Raw genomic sequence first — 21,369 nt, forward strand, 5'->3', positions numbered from 1 at the left:
AAAAAGGTTCTTCACACTCACTCATCTCTATCAAAAACATGGTTCCTCATGGAACCGAAAGTTGTTCTTCTATGGCAGCTATCAGAGAGCCTTTTGAGGCTCAATCAAATCTGTAAACAGCAGGAAAATGCTGACCTGAGGGTGACCTGTAGAGGGAACTGTGTGTGACGTGGCTGGGGCTGCGGTAGAGTGGCCCCTGGAAGGCGCGGTCCTCGTAGATAGGTCCAATGTGACGGTCTGGAGACACGGTCGAGCGGAGGTCGGGTCCATGATGGCTGTGCTGACTCGCGTAGGACGCTCGTAGACCTGCTGAGAGCAGAGAAACAGTCGGAATGAGACGGAGCTCTGTCCCAAATCACACCCTGCTCTAGTGCTGGATCAAGCTCTCTGCTAGAGTATGAGCGGACACGTTTAGGGAACAGGGTTTACTCATCTTTGAGTCATCAGGCATTAAAAGTGGGCCCAGAGCCTACCCGGAATCATTGGGCGCAAGACAGGAACACCCCCTGAGTGACAGGGCGCCAGTCCATCGCAGGGTATGACCCACCCTCATTCACTTACACACACTCACAACTAGGGGCGATTTAGCAATGCCAATCCAGCCATAATGTATGGGAGGAAAGCAGTGTACCCAGAGAAAACCCAGGAGAACACACTAGTCCAAAGAGCGAACCCACAACCCCAAGCCCATGAAGCTGTGTGGCACATGCACACGCATTACCTGGGGCACCCCAATGCCAACCAGTGGCCATTTTCAGGGTTGATAAAGAATGAAAGTATTAAAAATATACTGAGAAAACATCCAGCAGTCTCATCCAGCACCACTGAAAACACAAGTGCTCTTGGAGAAGGGAGCCTGGTTTGAATAAGGACAGGGCCACAGAGTGCCTGCAGAGAGGAGCTCCCAGACTGACACAGCTAATCCTCACAACCCTCTGCGCCAACAACAGGGCAGAGAGCACTACACGCTAACACACGGAAATCCCTCACATACAGTCAGGAAGAAAAAAAAAATATCAAAGGCTTTCCAGTGAGGAAAAAAAAAAGAAAAAAGAAAACCCTAAATCAGTTTATCCACCCTACTCACGTTCTGCACGCCAAGCTGCTAAAGCTTTAATTGAAAAGAGTCTCTGACTCGCAGCCAGTGACGTTAGCATGGCCTAACCTGGCGGATTGGCACAGGAGGATAAGGAATTATTGACCTTCATCTAATCGTGGGCCATGCTGAAGGTGCAGAGCAAACACTCGGCCTCTAGTTCCCATTGTACAGTATAACCCAGGCCTCCTGCTGGGTCCACACAGCCGGAGGCAGAAGCCCAGAACAGCCTGCAGAATAGTGATACTCTGCTCATGAACCAATCACTCTCTTACAGCAGCTGGTCTGTCCAGTGAACTGACAGAGGAGGTCCAAATGAATCAAACTCTCTGTAGCAGATATAAAAACTCTATGTCCAAAGACTTTTCACAATTTAACCTCCATTCATGACATATACTGTAAGGACAAAAGTATTGAGACACCTGCTCATTCATTATTTCTTCCAAAAGCAAGGCTGCTTTCAGGATGTTGGATGATGATCACCACTCCACCTCATCCCCACCTCACCCTAAAAGTATTGGATGGAGCACCATCATTTCAGAGGACACAGTTCCACTGCTCCACAGCTCAATGGTGCCTCAGACCGCAGTCCGGATCAAAGGACCAGAACTTGGTCTGACCAAAAGAGGTGGTCACGTGAACTCTGGAGCAGTTTGACTGAGCAGATGACACTGTTGGACCAAAAAAAAAAGCCAACTTGACAGGAGAAAAAAAAAAAATTCGAATCCTTTTGGAGCATTTCTATTGGTTCACTCCTCATTAAATTAAGATGCTATGTAAAGAGCAACTGCCAGACTCCTGCTTGGTCAAAAAATTAAAAAATGTGAGAACTGATATGAACAGTTTAAAAAAAAAGAAAGAAAAAAAAGTCTATTCTTTGAATCAGACTCATCAATATCGCATAACTGCACACAGGTCTCACAAACCCACACACATACACACAGGCATTGTGCCGCATAGCAAGAGAGCAAGAGAGCCAACACAGCAAACCTAAAAAACTGTGTGTGTGTGTATGTGTGTGTGTGTGTGTGTGTGTGTGTTTGTTTGGGGAGCTGGTGCAATGGAGTGACTCTCAGCCATAATCATTTTGATGCATAGCGAGGGACACGAGAAAGAGAAGAAAACAGAAGGCTTGTGTGTGTGTGTTTGTGTGTGTGTGTGTGTGTGTGTGTGTGTGTGTGTGTGTGTGTGAGAGAGAGAGAAAGAGAGCGAGAGAGCCTCTTCAGCTAAAGAGAAATACACCAACTCCTGGCCTCTCTCCCAATGTGCAGTCTCACCTGCCAGGGAAAACCCAGATGAGGTCATACATAATACTGCAGCTTAAATTACAGCTCTGTGTGTGTGTGTGTGTGTGTGTGTGTGTGTAGAGCCATTCACAAAGGAAAAAGGTCTGCTCTGCATATTTCTGTGAAAGCGCTTAAGAGAATCTGTGCATGAGAGTTTGGTCTAAACGCAAATTAAAAGTGAGTTTACGGCACAAGGGGATGGAGCAGCAGGTTGTGTGTGTGTGTGTTAGTTCCGGAGGGACACTGTGAAGCAAAACGGCACTGTGGCTGCATCTCCAGTCCAGATGTGATGCAGGAGCTCAGGGGGACTGCAGAAACCCATCAGCAAACACATACACACAATTAAAATGGAAGTGTATGATCTGAGATACAAGAAATACAGGCTGTGATCACACACACACACACACACACACACACACACACACACACACACACACACACACACACACACACACACACACACACACACTCCTCTGAATCCTGGAGAAACAGTGAAACTCTATAGTCACTGCAGAATAAACTGCACCTCCATAATCAAACAAGAGCAGAGAGGGTTGGAAAATGGAGAACGCGTTCGAGCATGAGGGAAAGAAAGAGCGCAGAGGAGAAACCGCAGGAGAGAAAAGAAGAGGACGACAGACAATCAGAGAAGAGGAGAGAGGAAAGGGATGCGATGGAAAACAGCAAAGTAGAAAGAGAAAAAACAGAAGCGAGATCATCAGGGGCAGGTTGTAGCAGTCTTGCCCACCCACAGCTCTCCGTGTCCACAGCACAAACAAAGCACACACTTGTAGAGGAATTCCTGAAAACGTTCCACAACAGTTCCGGCTGCTTCCAGAACATCCCAGAACAGTTCCAACGGCTTGTTCCAGCAACACAAAGACCTGATGCATCCAGTTCCAGAACAGTCCTAGCAGGTCCTAACTGCTTCCACAATGCTCTACAACAGCTCCAAAAACTTGGAAAATTCCCAGAACAATTCAGCAACATCCAGAACACATTTCAGAGGCTGTAACATTCCAAAATAGTATAAGTAGATTGGAAATGTTCAGCTTTAGCTTTATCAGCTTTAGCAACCTCTGGAACATCCTAAAACAGTTCCTGCAACTTCCAGAAAGCTCTAGAAGAGCTCCAGAAGCTTGCAAAATCTTCAAGAACAGTTTCAGCAAGTTTCAGAATATTATGAATATTCCAGAATATCCAAGAAAATTAGGAATATTCCACAAAAGCTTCGGAAGCATCCAGAATGCTCCCAAACCGTTCCTATTACTTCTAAAATTCCCAAAGCTCCAGCTGCTTCTTGAATGCATCAGAGCAGATCCAGTAACTTTCAGAATATTTCAAGATGGTTCCAAAAGCTCCCAGAATCTTCCAGAGCAGATCCAGCAGCTTCCAGAGTCGTTCCTGCAGCCTCCTGAGTGAACAGTTCTGGAACAGTTCAGTAGCTTACAGGACGATGCAGGACGAAGCCACTCTAGGACGTCACCGTGTTCCTCACAGAACTTTCTGCTATCTGAGAGGATAGGACTCCGAGACCTCTGTGACCTCCATCTACGAATCACTGCAGACACATCAAACCAGGCGCGGCAAATCATATCAGCAGTCAAGAGCCTCTTCACTGGAGACACGCTCAGCCACTGCCCTCACTTTCAAGAGTGTGTAATAAGGTTTTCTTTAGCAAGGTCAATGCCATCCTCTCCAGCCTCGGAGAAACAGTGTACAAGGGCACACTCTACAAGAGTGTGACAAGTGCCCATCTCACTCTCTTGCTCAAACTTATACACAACCACACACAACCACACACAACCACACACAACCACACACAACCACACACAACCACACACACAGATCTGATACTTCACATCACACTGTTCAAACCACATAAGTGGTTCCGAGATGGTCCCGGCAGCGCCCGGAATGTTTCCGAGACGTTCCCGGCAGCGCCCGGAATGTTTCCGAGACGGTCCCGGCAGCGCCCGCAACATCAAATAATTTTAAATCCTATTTGAGCCTTAATAACATGCAGCCCCAGATAAGATCCGTGGACATGCTACAGTACAGAAAATGACCAAGTTGAATTGATTTTTGAATTGATTGAATTGACTTATTTCAAAAATGTGTGTAAGCAAGGCAGAACTTAAACCAAGAAACAAGTAAGGGTTAAATGTAAATACAGCAGTTAAGGTCTCCTTTCCTCAGGACACGTTCTTTCAGGGAACAGTACGCTATTCTGTTCAAGTTCCCCATATTTTTCACTAACTAAACAAAGACACACAAAGTACAGAAATGTCTTGGTTCCTAATGCAACTCAGACCCCCTAACCAGAGCAAGAGTCTTCACTCAGAGACCCCAAACCAGAGAGACAGAGAAAACAAAACCCCTGCAGATCCGCAGAGCGACCACATCACAATCGCCGCGGCGCAGAAAAGCACTCTGGGTAATTTGCTGCCTATGACGCCAGCGTGCTGTGGGGAAGACGGGAGTCCCACAGGCGTCTGCAGGCTGAGTCAAAGCCACACTGACAACAGCAGTCAGCAAGCATCCCTTACACACACAACACCACACACACACACACCACACACAACACACACACACACACACACACACACACACACACACACACACACACACACACACACACACCATTTCAGCATGGGCCATCGCCCTCAGATCATCTCTCTGAAGGAAAATCTTCCGCTATTGGCAGAAACAGGCCTTAGTGCAAGTGCCTAATAAATCCTCCAGTGTGGCCTGGCTTCATTTGTTCCTGCTGAAGGCTCTGCTGACTGTTCTTGGCGTTGGTGGCGTTAGGCGGAGGCCCTTTGGCACAAACAGCCAGTAAACTAAAGGAGCACACTTAAATGGATGCAGCTGACTGGAATTTTCTCTAAAGACAGAACGAGATGTTGGCCTTTCAGCAACAGAGAGCACTGCACAACGCTCCCCCAGACAAACCTTAAAAAAAAGAGGCTGAACCCCCCACAGAGGGAGACGGGTTCCAAAAATATAGACCCTAAAGCAGCTGAACGTTTAGTGCAGGTTCCAAAAGCCAGGTGGAGAGAATTAGGAAACATTACAGGACCAATTTCTTTTCATCAGAGGAAAAAATACAGGGAGGGAGAGGAAAGAGAGAGAGAGAGAGAGAGAGAGAGAGAGAGAGAGAGAGAGAGAGAGAGAGAGAGGAGAGAGAGAGAGAGAGCGAGAGAGAGAGAGAGCGAGAGAGAGAAAGTGAGAGAGAGAGCGAGAGAGAGAGCGTGCAAGAGCGAGAGAGGAAAAGAGAAGGAGAGAGGCAGGATGATTGGGACAGAGGAGAGCAAGAGATATATAGGCCTAGGTATAGATATTAAAAAACAAATAAGTAAATAAAAGCTAAAAAAAAAAGAAAAGAAAAGAAAAGAAAAAAAAAAGCGCGAGAGCAAGAAACCCAAAGAGGGAAAGAGAGAGAAAGAGAGAGAGAGAGAGAGAGAGAAGAGAGAGAGAGAGAGAGAGAGAGAGAGAGAGAGAGGAGAGAGAGAGAGAGAGAGAGAGTGAGAGAGAGAGAGAGAGAGAGAGAGAGAGAAAGAAGGAGGAGGAGAGGCAGGAGGCAGAGGCACATTGGAGAGAGAGGGGGATACAGGGCTAGGTATAGTAAGCACGAGAGCAAGAACCAAGAGGGGGGCAGGAGGAGAGCGATAGACCTAGGCACAGCACCAGCACCACACAAAGAGAGAGAGAGAGAGAGAGAGAGAGAGTGTAAGATGTAGGAGGAGAGGCAGGAGGCAGAGGCACATTGGAGAGAGAGGGGGGATACAGGGCTAGGTATAGTAAACGCGAGAGGCAAGAAACCGAGAGGGGAGGGAGAGGGAGAGGGAGAGGGAGAGGGAGAGGGAGAGAGAGAGAGAGAGAGAGAGAGAGAGAGAGAGAGAGAGAGAGAGAGAGAGAGAGAGAGAGGGCTGACAGTGCGCGAGAGTTGCTCAGGGCTAGATCAGAGTTCAGGTGTGATTCGTCAGCTAAATGCAAATGAATCAGCAGGAAACTCCGGTCTGGCACTTCCTTGTCACCCACACTACTTCCCATGTCACACACCTCAGCAAGAGGGGGACCATGCTACCCAATCAAACGGATGCCTGATTTAACCCATTAACACCTGAAAAAGACATGATAAACAGCTAATGGTGAGGCACTAAAGCAGCAGACAACAGACAGACAACAGAGCTTTTCTGCAGCTCTATACAGACAAGACTGACACCCTCCAACACAACCTGTCAGCTCAACAGTCATCTGACATCTGCGGCTGACAGGGCAACAAAGAAATTCATCAATTCAACCAGCAGGAAGATTTTAGCTGATTAAGATTCCACAGCGTGACCTTTGTTATTCACACTATGTGTCAAAAAGTTTGTAGACACCAGCTCATCCTGAAAACCAGCTGGAAAAAGACGTTACACTCGATTTTGAAACATTGCAGAACTGAACCCTGTGGGGCTCCACAACATATACTAACCTAAATATCCATCAAATCATGCCTAATGGTGTCAGCAATAGGACTGATAACTGAATAGTAAACCTAGGGCTCAAGAGCATTAGTGAGGTCAGGTACTGATGTTGGACAATCAGTTCTGGATCCCAAACTCTACTACCAAAACTACTGCTCCACAGTCCAATGCTGGCTGGCCTTACAGTATACCCCTCTAGTCAACACCCGGCCCTGGGCATGGTGACCACCAGAGCGTCCCATTGTATTGCATTTTCTATGGAGTGCAAATCAATGCCTGAACTGGGATCACCTTCAAGTTGATGAACTCCCTGATTATAAAGGGTGTCTGAAAACTTTTGGACACACAGCTGAAAGTAGAAGCCTGGGTTGGTACAGGATTTAGAACCTGAGCATGCAAAACATCACAAGCATCGGTTCAATGCAAGCTTACAGAAAACAAAGGTGTGTCTGGATGAGGAGGTCATGGTTATATCTTTGCAAACGAAAGACAACAGAGGATGAAACAGGTCAGAAAAGGTGGATGACCTCTTACTCTGTGTTACCACCATCACAGTAGCAGACTAAGCCTGCCAAACATCAGGCATTAATGCATCAATAAAAAAGGCCTTAAATCCACTTTGTAAAGATCAAGCGGCTGATGATGATGATGTGTGGGAACATGTATGAACATGAAATGACTGGCTGCAACAACAAAAATAAGGTTTTCACCTGGGAGGTCTTCAGCCAGGCCATCTGAAGGCGTCCGAGAGCAGGGAGGAACACAAAAGCAACACTTTTGAGACAAATCAGTGATTACTGTGAAGGACTAATTATATCCTCAATTTCTAGTAAATTGATTAAAAAATTATAAAAGTAAAAAAAAAACAACAAAAACATAAATAATAGCAAAAAAATTAATAAAATGTCACATTAAAATCACATTAAAATGTGAAACGGTGACTTTATGACCACAGAGCAGTAATCTAATAGAATTAGTGTTCTAAGAAGTTTCAGGAGATAAAGCGGCCCAAATCTGATTCAGATGTGCAAAAATGCACTGAATCAGATTTGGTTCACTTTAAAAACACAGAATCTCAATCTTCTCAATTCCGGTTTGGGCTGCTTTAATATTTGGTATTGAAATCTAATGCATATCCGATATGTGGCAATCCAACTCCATCTGAACAGCAAGATCGGAATTAAATCAGACTTTTTTTACGTCAGGGAAAATGGGTCACGTGAAAACAGGCCACATGAAGCATTGCTCTTTTGCGGGCCAGTTTGGGAGCGTGAACTGTTCAGACTACAAAAGTCGACTACAGGTTACTTCAAAACAAATAACTGATTTGGTGAGAAAATCAGATTTGGGCCTCTTTACCTGGTGCCTTAGACTCTCTCTTTCTCAAACACTTTATCCTAAATTCATTCAGACCAGACACTGATCTGTAATTCTCGCACACTTCACCACTGAGGCAAGTTAGTCATTCACACAAGCCTGTGTCTGTGTCTGTCCGACTAATTATCTCAGGTCCCACCCACTCTTCACCCCCTAACGTCATTACCACAGGTCAAATAACTGTTAGAAAATGGACCAGTCTGATTCCAGAATCTAGCAGGCTGAGTAGGTTTGAAGCCACTGTAAACAGTGCTGGGCGTTAATGTGCTACACTAATGCATCACAGTAGCAAAAGGCGTAGCGTTGCAGTTCACATTCCTGTATTTACATAAGAAACTCAGAGCCTCCACAAGAGCAATATTAATAAGACCAGCAGCAGCATACATTTAATATAGACTATCTGTGTCTGGTGTCTGTGACAACAGTTTTTTTAAATAAAACAACAAACAATGACTGTGCAGGTGTCCCAATACTTTAGTCCATATGATATATGTATGCCTTTGTTAGTACTATCATTATTCATTATTATTAATCATATTTGTTGTTATTATCTTTGACTGTGATGTTGCTTGGCAACCTATTGTTTTTAAATAAAACAAAAACAATGACTGTGCAGGTGTCCCAATACTTTAGTCCATATAATATATGTATGCCTTTATTAGTACTATCATTATTAATTATTAATAATCATATTTCTTTGTTATTATCTTTGACCGTGACGTTGCTTGGCAACCTATTGTTGATGCACTCCACAGCCTGGTGAAGCATCCTACTGCGGTCAGTATTAATAAGCATTATTATGAAGCTGTTTATTCAACACTGCTTTGTAAACTCATTAAAATGAACGGATACTGTTATTAATAAGGTTGTCTATGAAAGCAGCCTAGCCGTCCCCTGCTCTTTCGGCCTGTGCTGAAGAATGCTGGGATTTGAAGTTCAGAGAGGACGCCTCACTGCCATCACTCACTTCAGCGGGCTGCGAGTTGAGGAGGTGTACGTTTGTAAGGAGTGTGTCTATTCTACAGCCACTACGGATGAATAAAACTGGGTAGAAACGATGCCTTGTGTGGGCCATCAGCATTTGAAAGAGCTCATCACCATGACCACCAATCGCTTTAATGAGTCAAAAGCAGTGAAAAACAAAAGCACGAGTCCCCGAAAGGAGGAGGAACGCCACAGTCAAGGTTTTGTGTGTCACGGCATCCCAGAGAACGGCTGCTTAGGGAGGGAGAGAGAGAGCGAAAGAAGAGAGGAAGAGAAAGGCCGATAAGGACGGACATGAGTGTCGCCCTGTCACAGAAAATTCATTTCCATGAGCTTTTGAAATGTCAGAGTAAAAAAAAAAAAAAAGCAGACGCCCACACTGATGAAGCACAACAGACCCATCCATCAGCACTTACAGATAAATTACCCGTAAGAGGCATCAGGCTGCTGTTGTCCTCCCACTCCCTCCATCCTCCCCACGTCACACACTTTTAACTCCCTACTCAGTCAGCTATAACAATTAACTGTGGCGGTGAAGCCGACATGAAGATAAATCAATTCCAGAGCTCCCAGAAATCAGTGCTTTTGCCCGAAACGCGCGCTGATAGTCTATAGTTTATAGAGTGCGCTTATGAGGCAGCTATCTGCTCCTGAAAGCGCAGCCGTCTGTTGTAGTATTTGATGAAGGGCATATCTGTTTTCTTATTTCTGCAGGCCTGTGTTCTACATGTAACGCCTGTCATTAATTCTGCCTGTACTGTCAGTCAATCAGAGAGAGGGCGTGCGAGAGAGACAGAGTGTGCAAGCGAAAGAGAGCAAGAAAGCACACAAGTGGGGATGAAAGAGCACGAGAGAAAGTGCATAAGTGAGATAAAGGGAGTGCCATCGAAAGAGAGTGCACACGCGCGAGAGAGAAAGAGCACACATGAATGGGAGAGAATGAGATTGTGTGTGAGAGAAAGTGAAAGACTGGCCGAGAGAGTGAGAGGAAAAGAGAAAGGGAGAAAGAGAACGTGAGAGAAAGAGAAAAGGAATGAGAACAAGTAAGAGAGTCAGAGAAAGTGAGCAGTAGAACAAATGAGAGGGGGCACGCGAGAGCAACAGAGAGAGCACGCGAGAGAAAGCCAGAAAGAGCACAAGGGAGAGCAGGAGTGAGACAGCAAGTGTGAGAGAGAGAGAGTGAGAGTGAGTGAGTGAGAGAGAGAGAGAGTGAGAGAGCAAGCACGCAAAAGAGCATAAAAGCACACAATAGGGGAAGAAAGAGCGAGAGAGATAGCGTGCAAACAGGAAAGGGAGAGAGAGTGAGATTGTGTGAGAGAAAGCGACGCAAGAAAGAAAGTGAGCAAGACAACAAGTAATGAGAGAGAGCACGCGAGAGCAACAGAGAGAACAAGCGAGAGAAAGAGAGAGATAGATAGATAGATAGATAGAGAGAGAGAGAGAGAGAGAGAGAGAGAGAGAAATGAGAGAAGCAGAGCGAGAGAGAGAGAGAGAGAGAGAGAGAGAGAGAGAGAGAGAGAGAGAGAGAGAGAGAGAGAGAGAGAGAGAAATGAGAGAAGCAGAGCGAAAGAGAAAGACAGAGCATGAGATCATGAACTCATGAGCAAGGGAGTAAGTACTGGCTCAGTGTCCACAGCCTGGCCATAGAGACAGGCAGATACAGACAGTCCTGGCTGCCCAGAGAGGAGAGAGTGTGTGGTCACTGTGAGAGCAGTGAGGTCCAGACAGAGCTGCACTTCCTCCTTCACTGCCCAAAATTCAAAATCATCAGAGAAAACTTCACCCAAACCCTGAAGAACCTCCACCCAAATCTGGAAAATCTGACTGAATTTAAAAAAATGAGGAATTTTCCTCGGCGAAGGCAAAACAGCGCCTCTCACCGCCAAATATGTGACAACACGCTACCGCCTGAAGGACAGTGAGTGCCATCATCACAAACTCCACCCACACCCTATTAAACCCCACCCACCATAACATTACTATAAAAAAGAATGCATATAAATATAGTTACTATAGCTACTATAATTTTACAGTTTCAATGAAAAATGAACGTTTATTTTAGTTCTGTACATTAATAGCTGTTTATTATTAGCTGATTGTTTTATTTTTCATTGTTAATTCATTCATTTTATATCTGATATATTGTTCAGATTTCAGTTGCTTTGGCAACATTGTTGATGAGACAGTCATGCCAATAAAGCCAACCTGAACTGAATTGAATTGACAAGAGAGAAAGAGAGCGAGTGCGTGAGAGAACAGTAAGGAAAGAATTAGGAGACACAGAGAGGAGGAGACAGCACAAGACAGAGGGTGAACGAGAGGTAGCGAGAGCGAGAGACAGAGCGGGTGAAGGCTGATAGAGATTCAGGTGTGTCCGCTGGTGAATCAGCAGGACTCCTCTGAAAGTGAACGGCTGATGGAAGGACAGCGTAACTGCAGCTGAACCTGCTCTGTCTGTTCAGGTTATGAATGAACTCTACACTGTCTGAACAGCACTCTCCTCTCCCCTCAGAAAAGAGGGGTTGGGAAGTTCAAGGCTACTGCAGTTAGCTGAGCCCTGAACTGAACACAGCAGCAAGCCTCTTACACCCAGCCTGCGCCCCCTGGAGCTGGACACCATGCACGAGGAGGAGCCACTAACAGAGCAAGAAACAGGATCATACACACTTAGAAATCTAAGCCCACTGACATCAAATCCTTGAAACCTAACATGACAACACACACACACACACACACACACACACACACACACACACACACACACACACACACACACACACACACACACACACACACACACACTAGGAAGACACTAAACCACAGACAATCTTTTCAGTCCAACAGAGAGTTATATGAAGGCTAGCAGCACCATCTCAATACTTCTTAAACTATCTCTGGTGGGTAAATATAAATATAAATATTTTGCACAATAAAGGAAATCAGCAAAACCAATATCCATCAAATCATAATTAAAAGCCTATGCTAAAGAATTCAGCATCTATTCGTTGAGTCATTATTGCAAAATCCTGCTTCTCAATAAATAATTGGTATTAGAACTACAGGTGTTAAATGATTAAAATCAGGCCCAGGACTATATAATATGCGTGGTTCATCACCCCCAGGTGTATGCAAAAGTTTTAATACCCTATTAAAATTACATGCTCTTCAAGTGCTTTAAGTGTTAATTAGTGACCTAAATGCCCTGCATGTTTCACAGCCCGATTTCTATGTATTAGCATTATTCTTTACAACAGAAAATATAAAAGCATTCAGGTTTATTTATACAGAGCTTTTAACATCGTAAGTCTTCGCATGTCATCCGAGCCTCGGTTGAGGAAGCCAATGGCAACAGTGGCAAGGAAAAACTCGCCAAGCTCAAGAGGAAGAAACCTTGAGCAGAATTTAGCCATTAGGCCTCTAGACTGGCCATCCTGTATTCCCTGTTTTTCCTCTGGCATCGAGAGAGAGAGAGAGCATAAGACAGAACGACAGAGAGAGAGAGAGAGAGCGAGAGCGAGAGCGAGAGCGAGAGCGAGAGCGAGAGAGAGAGAGAGAGAGAGAGAGAGAGAGAGAGAGAGAGAGAGCATGAGCCAGTAAAAAATTATTGAGGGAGAAAGAGTGGAAGAGAGTGAAACAGCACGAATGGGAGGGAGAGAGAGGGAAAGAGAATGCGAGTGCAAGAGAAAGCAAGAAAGGGAGCATGTGAGAGAGAAGCATGTGAGCTTGCGAGAGAGAGATAGGGAGAGAGAGCACACGCAAAAGAGAGCAAGAGTGGAAGCGTAAGAGACAGTGTGACCGAGCATGTGATAGTGAGAGGGTGGGAAAAGAAAGAGCGTGAGACAGCAAGAGCATGAGAAAGAGAAAGAGATAGAGGGAGTGTATAAGAGAGCAAGAGTGAGCTGGAGAACGAGAGAGAGAATAGTGAGGGAGGAAGAGCGTAAGAGGGATCAAGAGTAAGAGGGAGAAAGAGAATGCGAGGGCAAAAGAAAGGAAGAATGGGAGCACGTGAGAGAGAGAGAGAGAGAGAGAGAGAGAGAGAGAGAGCGCATGATAAAGAAAGACAGAGAGAAAGAAAAAGACCAAGCACAAGAGAGATAGAGAAAGCGAGAGTGCATGAGAGAGCACGGGAGAGAGAGATAGCGCGAGAGAGTGTGCATGAGACAGAAAGAGAGAGAGAGAGAACGCAAGTGCAAAAGAAAGCAAGAAAGGAAGCATGTGCAAGAGAGAGCAAGAGACGAAGCGTAAGAGAGTGTGACCGAGCATGTGATAGTGGGAGAGCGAGAGCGAGATAGCGAGGGAGAAAAAGTGGAAGAGAGAGAGTGCGTGAGAGAGCAAGAGTGTGAGAGAGAAGGAGAGAATGAGAGATGGCGAAAGGGCAAGAGAGAGAAAGCGTGAGAGAGATGGTTCTGAATCAAACCTCACATTTTATCCCCTAGTTTTGTTAAACTAAGCAAATAAACAGTAGCGATGCACTGACACTGTGCAGGAGTGTGTTCTGCATTTATGAATTTTTTACCTGGTGTCTATAATTTTATATGAGAATTGATTATAACAAAGAAATGCCAGGATTGGAAGCGTCAGCACTACCCAGCCACACAGGAGCACTGCAGTGTTTTTCAGTCTAATCTCGATCTCTATCTGCTGCAACTGTAGCAGAACAGGAGAGACACTGACCTGTCAAGCTGTCTGGCCGCGGGACCATTCTCTCGTATATCTCGTATGAGTGGGTGCTGTATGGATCTGAGCCTTCATGCAGTAGTGTCCTGGGCAGTGTCGAGCCATAATGCTGCGGTACCGCCGTCATCCCGGACCGGACAGGAGATGATCCGGAACCCCCCTGCCCCTCTGCTCCGCCCCCCACACTCAGCGGTGACCCCACGCGGCCCGAGTAGGGAGAGGTGGTTCGGCTGGCGCTGCCGGAGCGGGAGTTGGCCGAGCCCATCCTGCGCAGGGCGGCGGGTGAGTTTTTCTGCGTGGAGAAGGGCGAGCCGGCCCGCTGGGCGCCAGGCAGTGTGGTGCTGGAGAAGATGCTGGGCAGAGGCTTGGGCTCCGTCACGATGGGGGAGCCGTACGCGCTGCCGGGTGACGCCCTGAGCGAGCCACGGGACGGAGAGACGCTGCTGCCGTATGCTGGGGACTGAGTCCGAGACGGCACCGAGCTCACCCTCCGCATGGCACGGCCGGGTATCGCCTGACTGGCACTGACCGACATCTGGACAATCAGACATAGAGAAGAAGCCACTGTTTACATTACATTACATATTTTTTAATGCATATATACATACATACCATTTTAAGAAGATTTTAAGAAGACTTACCACCCCATCACACTAACTTGTTTTGTCTGTAAACAAATGTACTGTTGCTTTAAATAACGCTACAAAGAGGATGTGACATCATTTGAGTCTTTGAAGCTGCCCGGAACAATCTTTTACATTGTTTATTTGTTGCTTTTTCCATGAAAGTGTCCTTTAAGCTCCACACAACCACCCGAAATAGAGAGAGGAAAAAATAGGTTGTTTTTCTTCTTAATACTTTTACACTATTAATGCAAGTGATAAGCGATATTTCAAAATAAACTTAAAATTTACCACCCCATCACATGCCACTCGTTACCTTTTATTGAGAATATGGCTAAAAAGTTTGTGTAAAAGTTATATTATTAAAATATATATTTTTAAAATAAACATTTAAATAACTACATTAACTAAATGATTTTAACATGAAAAATCCCTTCTCTAAAACATCTCAACTCTCTGTTGACTGTATGATTTTTATATGCTAGATATTTAAAATAAATGATTGTAATGACTCTTAAATGGTGTTTCCAGGAGGGTTCTTAGACTGCACAGTTTAGTGTTTCCTCTACTCAACCCCACCTGATTCTAATCTGCAGCTAATTATCAAGCCTTAAAAGACCTGACTCAGGTGTGATGGAGCAGAGAAAACACTGACCTGTGCAAAGCAGGCAAATGCTGATCTAGGACAATGTCCTCACTGCCTCCATCTGAGAATAGCTCTGCAGAGGCAGTCTGAGGTCTGCTTAAAGAAGAAAATCAGACAAAAAGCTTTTTTTCTCCTTCCCTATACCCAGCAGCTGCAAAGATGGAGGGGAAAAAAGAAAACAAGAATGATCTGGCTATCCCCCTTCCTGCACAGATGAGTTATGGGTCAATTTCGCCTGAGAGCATTATGCATTGTCAGGAGGATAATAACCCCACTTTCCTGTTGGCCCAGTGTCATTTACACTGGTTTAAACCGGCACAGTCTGTCCAATCGAATAAAAAGGAGAAAGTGAGAAGATCAAAGGGGCTAGTCATGGGTTTAGATATTGGACGGGACTCAGAACTCTCTGAACTACAAAGCCTGCCTATAGCTAGCTTATATTTTAAGATCTGGCTCAAAGTGTTATGATGGGCCACAGGCTGCTTGTACACTTACAGGTCAGGTATCAACCCTGACAGTGCTGATAAATATGGAAAATCATTCATACTATGGTTTTGACCAATTCATGATGGTGTGGGATTTACATTTATGATGCACTCTCAGGGGGACCTGAGATCGACAAGGGCTGATGCCCTAATTGCCCTGAACCGGGTGATACGATACACATCAGTATATATGAGATATTGCAATACTGTAAATGAGATGATTTACTGCAATTTTTTAAATCAAATTTTAGGAAAACTGTCATAGCAGACAGCAAAAAAAGTTGAACACCATGTGATTTCCAGAGAATCGATACAGTATCGCAAAACATAATATAATGCAATATCGCTATACTTCAATATATAGAGATTTTGTTACACCCATGTTAGCCACAGCATAATTAACCTGCTTTGCTGGGAAAATTCCTTGGTTGTGCACATAACTGACATGCCTGTATAGACTCTACCAAAGAAAACTGTTGTAGCTCCAAAATGCAGCTCTTACTTTGTCTTAACTTCAATGGAGATCATTGTAAAAGATTTTAGTTCAATTTATTTTGGAGCATTTCTATTCGTCCATTCATCATGACATTGTAACAACGAGTAAAGAGCAACTCCCAGATTCAAAATATGCCAAAAAGTGAAAACTTACTGTGTACACTATATGTCCAAAGGGATGTTTGTGGACACCCCTTCTAATGAATACATTCAGCTACTTTGAGTTGTATCCATTGCTGACACACACTGCACAAATGCACACACAGCGCTTGTCTAGTCCCTGTAGAGAAGTACTGCCAATAGTACAGCACTCTCCGGAGCTGTTGGCACCATGTCTAATGCCAAGCATGGGATAGAGGGGTATAAAGCCCTCCCCCTCAGCACTGAGCTGTGGAGCAGTGGAACGGAGTCCGCTGGAATGATGGCGCTCCAGCCAACATGACTTATACCATGACGAAGTATCTATCACTTACAAACCTTCCAACATTTTTCCAAACTGGAATTTGGGGTTTTGAATGGATATTATGATGCCATTGCTCACCTGCCCGGATGCCTGCCCCTCTGCCCTGGAGTTTCTCAGGAGTGTCCCGCTGGTGGCAGCACTGGTACCCGGGTATGAGTGCTGCAGTCGCACCTCCACTTTCCCCACGTTTTGACTGCTGTAGTAACTGCCTGCATCCTGATAGCCACTGTCTGAGTACGAGTTCATCTGAGTGGAACTGCGGGAGTTCCCTACAGACCCTGAGAGAGGGAGGGAGGGACAGACAGATAAGGAAAGAAAGAAAGAAAGAGAGAGAGAAAGAAAGAGAGAGAGAGAAGAACCATTATTTCATGCATGTCTGGATCAGCATGTTTGGAGGGCTCTGTAGCGTGTATTTAGATTTAAACAACACAGCATGGCTAACATCTGTAGTCCTAGGATTGTGTAGAGCTCTTTCAGCTATAATTTAGTCCCTGTATTAGAAGACCCTTGAGCAGTGATGAAAGGGATGTGGAAAGATCACAGTGACAGTATAAGAGGCTGAAGCTTAATCTGTTTAGTAACTACCAATCACCACCATCACTGCCACTTTCAAATTAGCTCCAAGTTTAGCAGCACGGTAAACATATACTCCACATATAGACTGCAGAGCTGTTATTCCACAACCTCCATTGCTTTAGTGGCAGACCGTTGTAAAGGGCTCAGACCAATTGCTACCTTTAACTTGTTAGACAGGGAGGGAGCCGAAGTCTCACCACTCACTCACAACAGCTTAAAGCAGTGGAACGGCAGTAGTAGCAGGAGCTAGAGAGCTATTGTTCAGTGCTGAAAACATCTATGAGTTTAAGGAAAATGCCTCTGGGTAACATCCTCTGCAGTGTGTGGCCACAATAATTAACAATAATTACCTTAACCAAATGAAGTGCAAACTACAGTACTGAGCAGACAATTTGGGCACCTAAGCACATTATTTAAAACTATTCATTTTCACAATTAGAGTTTTTACTGTAGAAGCTCCAGATCTCATCACAACAGATGCAGTTAAACAAAAATCCAGTAAAAAGGAGCAAGAGCTTCTCATTCTGAAGAAAGAAGGGAGATCTTGTCGGTGAGCTAGTCTGAAGAACAAAGCTCAGTTCCTCCAGGTTTCTCCTGGACGCCCCCCAGTCCAGCCAGCACAGCGTGGAGGATGTGTTCAACTCCATCAGCAGCAGCAGCAGCAGCTCATCTGATTTACCATCATTAAGCCCTGATTTACCACCAAACCAGGTGTTGATCTGAGGAGAACTCTAAATAATACTAGACTCCATGAGGAGAACTTTGGAGATGTTCTTATGATGAACACAGTGATGGAGAACCACCACCACTTTCTGTAGGAGTGTTATTATTAGTGTTTATTCTAATATCAGTGTTTTACTGAGGAGATAAACTCTTACTGCCCAGATAAGCAGCTTCTCCACGCTAATTGTCACAGGTGTCTACACATAATGTGGTATGATCTATGGTTATACTGAGTTTTAGTTTGAGAGGTTCATGACAGGCCCTCTCATTAAAAGTTACTTGTTTGTTGTCTGACGGCGCACTGAGCCCCTGATCAGGCAGGGTGTTTGTGGACGGACCCTCACTTTCGTGCAGAGAGCTCTGCTCCGGTGAGCACAGCGACAGTTGCTCTGCCTCAGTCCTCACGCGGAACGGGGGTGAGCGGGAGCCGTCCGTTATCCGAGACTTGGCATCCGAGGTTGATGCATCTACAGAAAAACAAAAACAATCACAACAGTCACGTCGCCGCCAGGCTAAGAGGCATAAACACCTTAGGTTAGATTACATTACACTAGACCAGGCTAACGTTATTGCTCAGCATAGTGAAAGGTTGGCTCTAGCTTTTCTTCACATGCATATACAGAGCTATAGAGTAGCCAACGTATTACATAACCCATTTAATATTGCGTATCAAACACATCAGGCAGTGATACTCAAATATTAAGCTTAAAAACACACTTATAGCCAGGAGTGCTCATATTTTTATGATTTGATGACGCGTTGTTGGGTTCTTGGAAAAAAGACATGGATACATGGACGCACTTATGGTTCATCAACATTACGTATGACTGAGCCAGTTATTTTGCGCTTGAGAGAGCATTACATTAGGAGTAAATCTGTTAAACCCTAGATTTGTTATTAAGTTTTAATCTAAATGCAGAAACTGATGTAAATGACTTGGTTTTGCATACCACAGGGTTCTATTTTAGGGCCTACACAACTGACGTTAAATATGAGAGCAATGTAGTCATGAGATTGACATATAGAGGTACATAAAGGAGTTAAAGGTATGTCTACTACACAGTCTGGGTCATTGAATATGAATTAAAAACAGTAAAAACGAGTGACATACATTTAAACCATGTTAAGCAGGCAGGAAAACGCACTGCTAGGACTTATTGGTGTAGCATGCGGTGTCTGACAGACTGGGGAATAGAACCCCTGTCTGCTTGGGGAAGGAGGTGTTGGTACCCAATATGCTACACCAAATGCATTCTGACAAAGTGATTCCACTCGTTTAATCAGTTGGTTTTCATTTGTAAACAGGTGATTGGCTACATAAGGTGTGCTCCAGCTTTACTGGAATGGAAACCTTCAGATACTTCGGCCTCTATGGATTAAGCTTTATATAGAATACAATTTTTGGGCAATTAAAGATGGTCTCCCAAGAACAATCAACTTCTTGACCAACGTCTAAGTAATGTTAACATACTGTGTGAACTGATATCAGGGTATTAGCATTAGCCACAGTAGCATGAGCCTGCTTTTCCATGCCATCTCATCGGTACTGCACTGTTCTGACCTGCCAGGTCAACTTTACTACTACAGTAACTCCTGATCCATCAGAAGATCCAGGGAGATACTTGTGCGCTCTGTAGGAGATGATCATTTATAGATGATTGTACAGGCAAGGGCTTGCTGAAATCTCTATGACAGCATAATGAGGTCTCCCAAATCCCAATCACGACTCCATGGAAGCAGACGGGTTGACTAATGAGGGACGATTAGTTAAAATATCAAAACCCCTCTCTGCGATCTCAGGCCATTCTCCATCCGAGCACAGATCAGTGTGAGCCGTGTGGAAGTTGTCATTCTTGGCTAGGCAGCTGACGTGTGTATTGTGTCACGCAGACTCACTCACCCTCGCTTACATATGGATGAGGGTGAAGTCCAGAGAGAAGGGCTATGTGTGTGTGTGTGTGTGTGTGTTTCGGCAGCAGGCTGTTTGCTCAGATCTGTTGACTGTGTGCCCGAGTGGCCCTGACAGCCTGACAGGAGGCTTCCCCTGCAGCGTTTCTTTAGCCAACACTACCCACCTCCCCGTCTCAGTTAGCCCCTGGACCAGCCGCAGCACCGGCCCTGGCTCAGGATGTCTGTAAAATACCGCACAGGATATTACTGCGCCTGACGGCCAATAACGCACGAAATCGTAGGCTAGCCATCGACACTTAAATCTTTAAAAAAGCCCTAATGCTCACGCTCAGATTGATTTCCACTGTGTTTCAAAACCTCATGAAAAATGCATCCTGATGGCGATCTGAATTATTGATACAGACATCAGGCATTAAAAATGATAACAAAATCTCCTATAATTGCCCGCCGTTTACGAGCTCCCGCTATGTGGCTTTGTGTGCTGAACAGTAATCAAGCATAACTCTGTAACAGGAGTTCGACACCATCCGGACACTACAAATCCCCCTCAGGCCACATTCAGCAATCATAAACACACAGCTAACGGCCCTCAGTCAGTCATTCTGCTGTACTGCTGCCAGGCTAGACTTTAACAAGCTGCACCCCGACTTCCAGGAAAAACTGCAGGATAAGCTCAGCCAAATCGAATTCCTTCATACGGTTTCACAGCAAATACAAACATCACTGATGACCAAACACTGGAGATCTGAGCTTCAGCAGAACGACCGGATTCGGATGCCCATATTAGGAGTCATTCAGTGTTCAAAGGTGTGCACAGGGGTCAGTAGCCAATAACAGAACACACCACTGCATTTACACTGCATCTTAAATCACATTACAGGACAGTGTTAAAGGGAGAGATCGATCTAGAACAGTAGGAACAGTAGGAGTCTGGAACAGTACAGAACAGGGGGAATGAGACGTGAAAGGGGGGAAGCATTCTGGAACAGCGCAAAAGAGAGAATGCATTCTAGAACAGCATGAAGGGCGGGAAGCAGTCTAGAACCGCGCAAAGGAGAGAATGCATTCTAGAACAGCGTGAAAGAGAGAATGCATTCTAGAACAGCGTGAAGGAGAGAATGCATTCTAGAACAGCGTGAAGGGCGCAAAGCATTCTAGAACAGCGTGAAGACTGGGGGAGCGTTCTAGAACAGCGTGAAGACTGGGGGAGCGTTCTAGAACAGCTTGAAATAGAATGTATTCTAGCACAGCGTGAAGGGGAAACCATTCTAGAATAGCGTGAAAGAGAATGCATTCTAGAACAGCGTGAAGGAGAGAATGCATTCTAGAACAGCGTGAAGGGGAAACCATTCTAGAACAGCGTGACGGGTGAGCATTCTAGAACAGCGTGAAGGGTGAGCATTCTAGAACAGCGTGAAGGGTGAGCATTCTAGAACAGCGTGAAGGAGAGAATGCATTCTAGCACAGCGTGAAGGGTGAGCATTCTAGAACCACGTGAAGACTGGGGGAGCGTTCTAGAACAATGTGAAGACTGGGGGAGCGTTCTGGAACA

General features: G+C 45.1%; 1 protein-coding gene across 10 annotated transcripts in view; it reads right to left on the bottom strand.

The window, feature by feature from the left end:
• LOC140560885 (plakophilin-4-like) overlaps positions 1 to 21,369 on the bottom strand; it is a 155,881-nt gene that overhangs the window by 38,541 nt on the left and 95,971 nt on the right. For 6 of the 10 annotated variants that reach the window (XM_072685523.1, XM_072685524.1, XM_072685517.1 and 3 more), the window contains 5 exons: positions 18,251 to 18,373; positions 16,686 to 16,885; positions 13,893 to 14,430; positions 7,568 to 7,591; positions 136 to 309 (listed from right to left, as the gene is read on the bottom strand). In XM_072685523.1, coding sequence (XP_072541624.1) covers positions 136 to 309; positions 7,568 to 7,591; positions 13,893 to 14,430; positions 16,686 to 16,885; positions 18,251 to 18,373 — 1,059 coding nt within the window. The remainder of the gene's footprint in view (positions 1 to 135; positions 310 to 7,567; positions 7,592 to 13,892; positions 14,431 to 16,685; positions 16,886 to 18,250; positions 18,374 to 21,369) is intronic. The other 4 variants (XM_072685522.1, XM_072685521.1, XM_072685516.1 and 1 more) reach the window with 3 other exon arrangements.

The sequence above is a fragment of the Salminus brasiliensis genome, chromosome 8 (genome assembly GCF_030463535.1).
Source record: "Salminus brasiliensis chromosome 8, fSalBra1.hap2, whole genome shotgun sequence".
Classification (NCBI taxonomy): domain Eukaryota; kingdom Metazoa; phylum Chordata; class Actinopteri; order Characiformes; family Bryconidae; genus Salminus; species Salminus brasiliensis.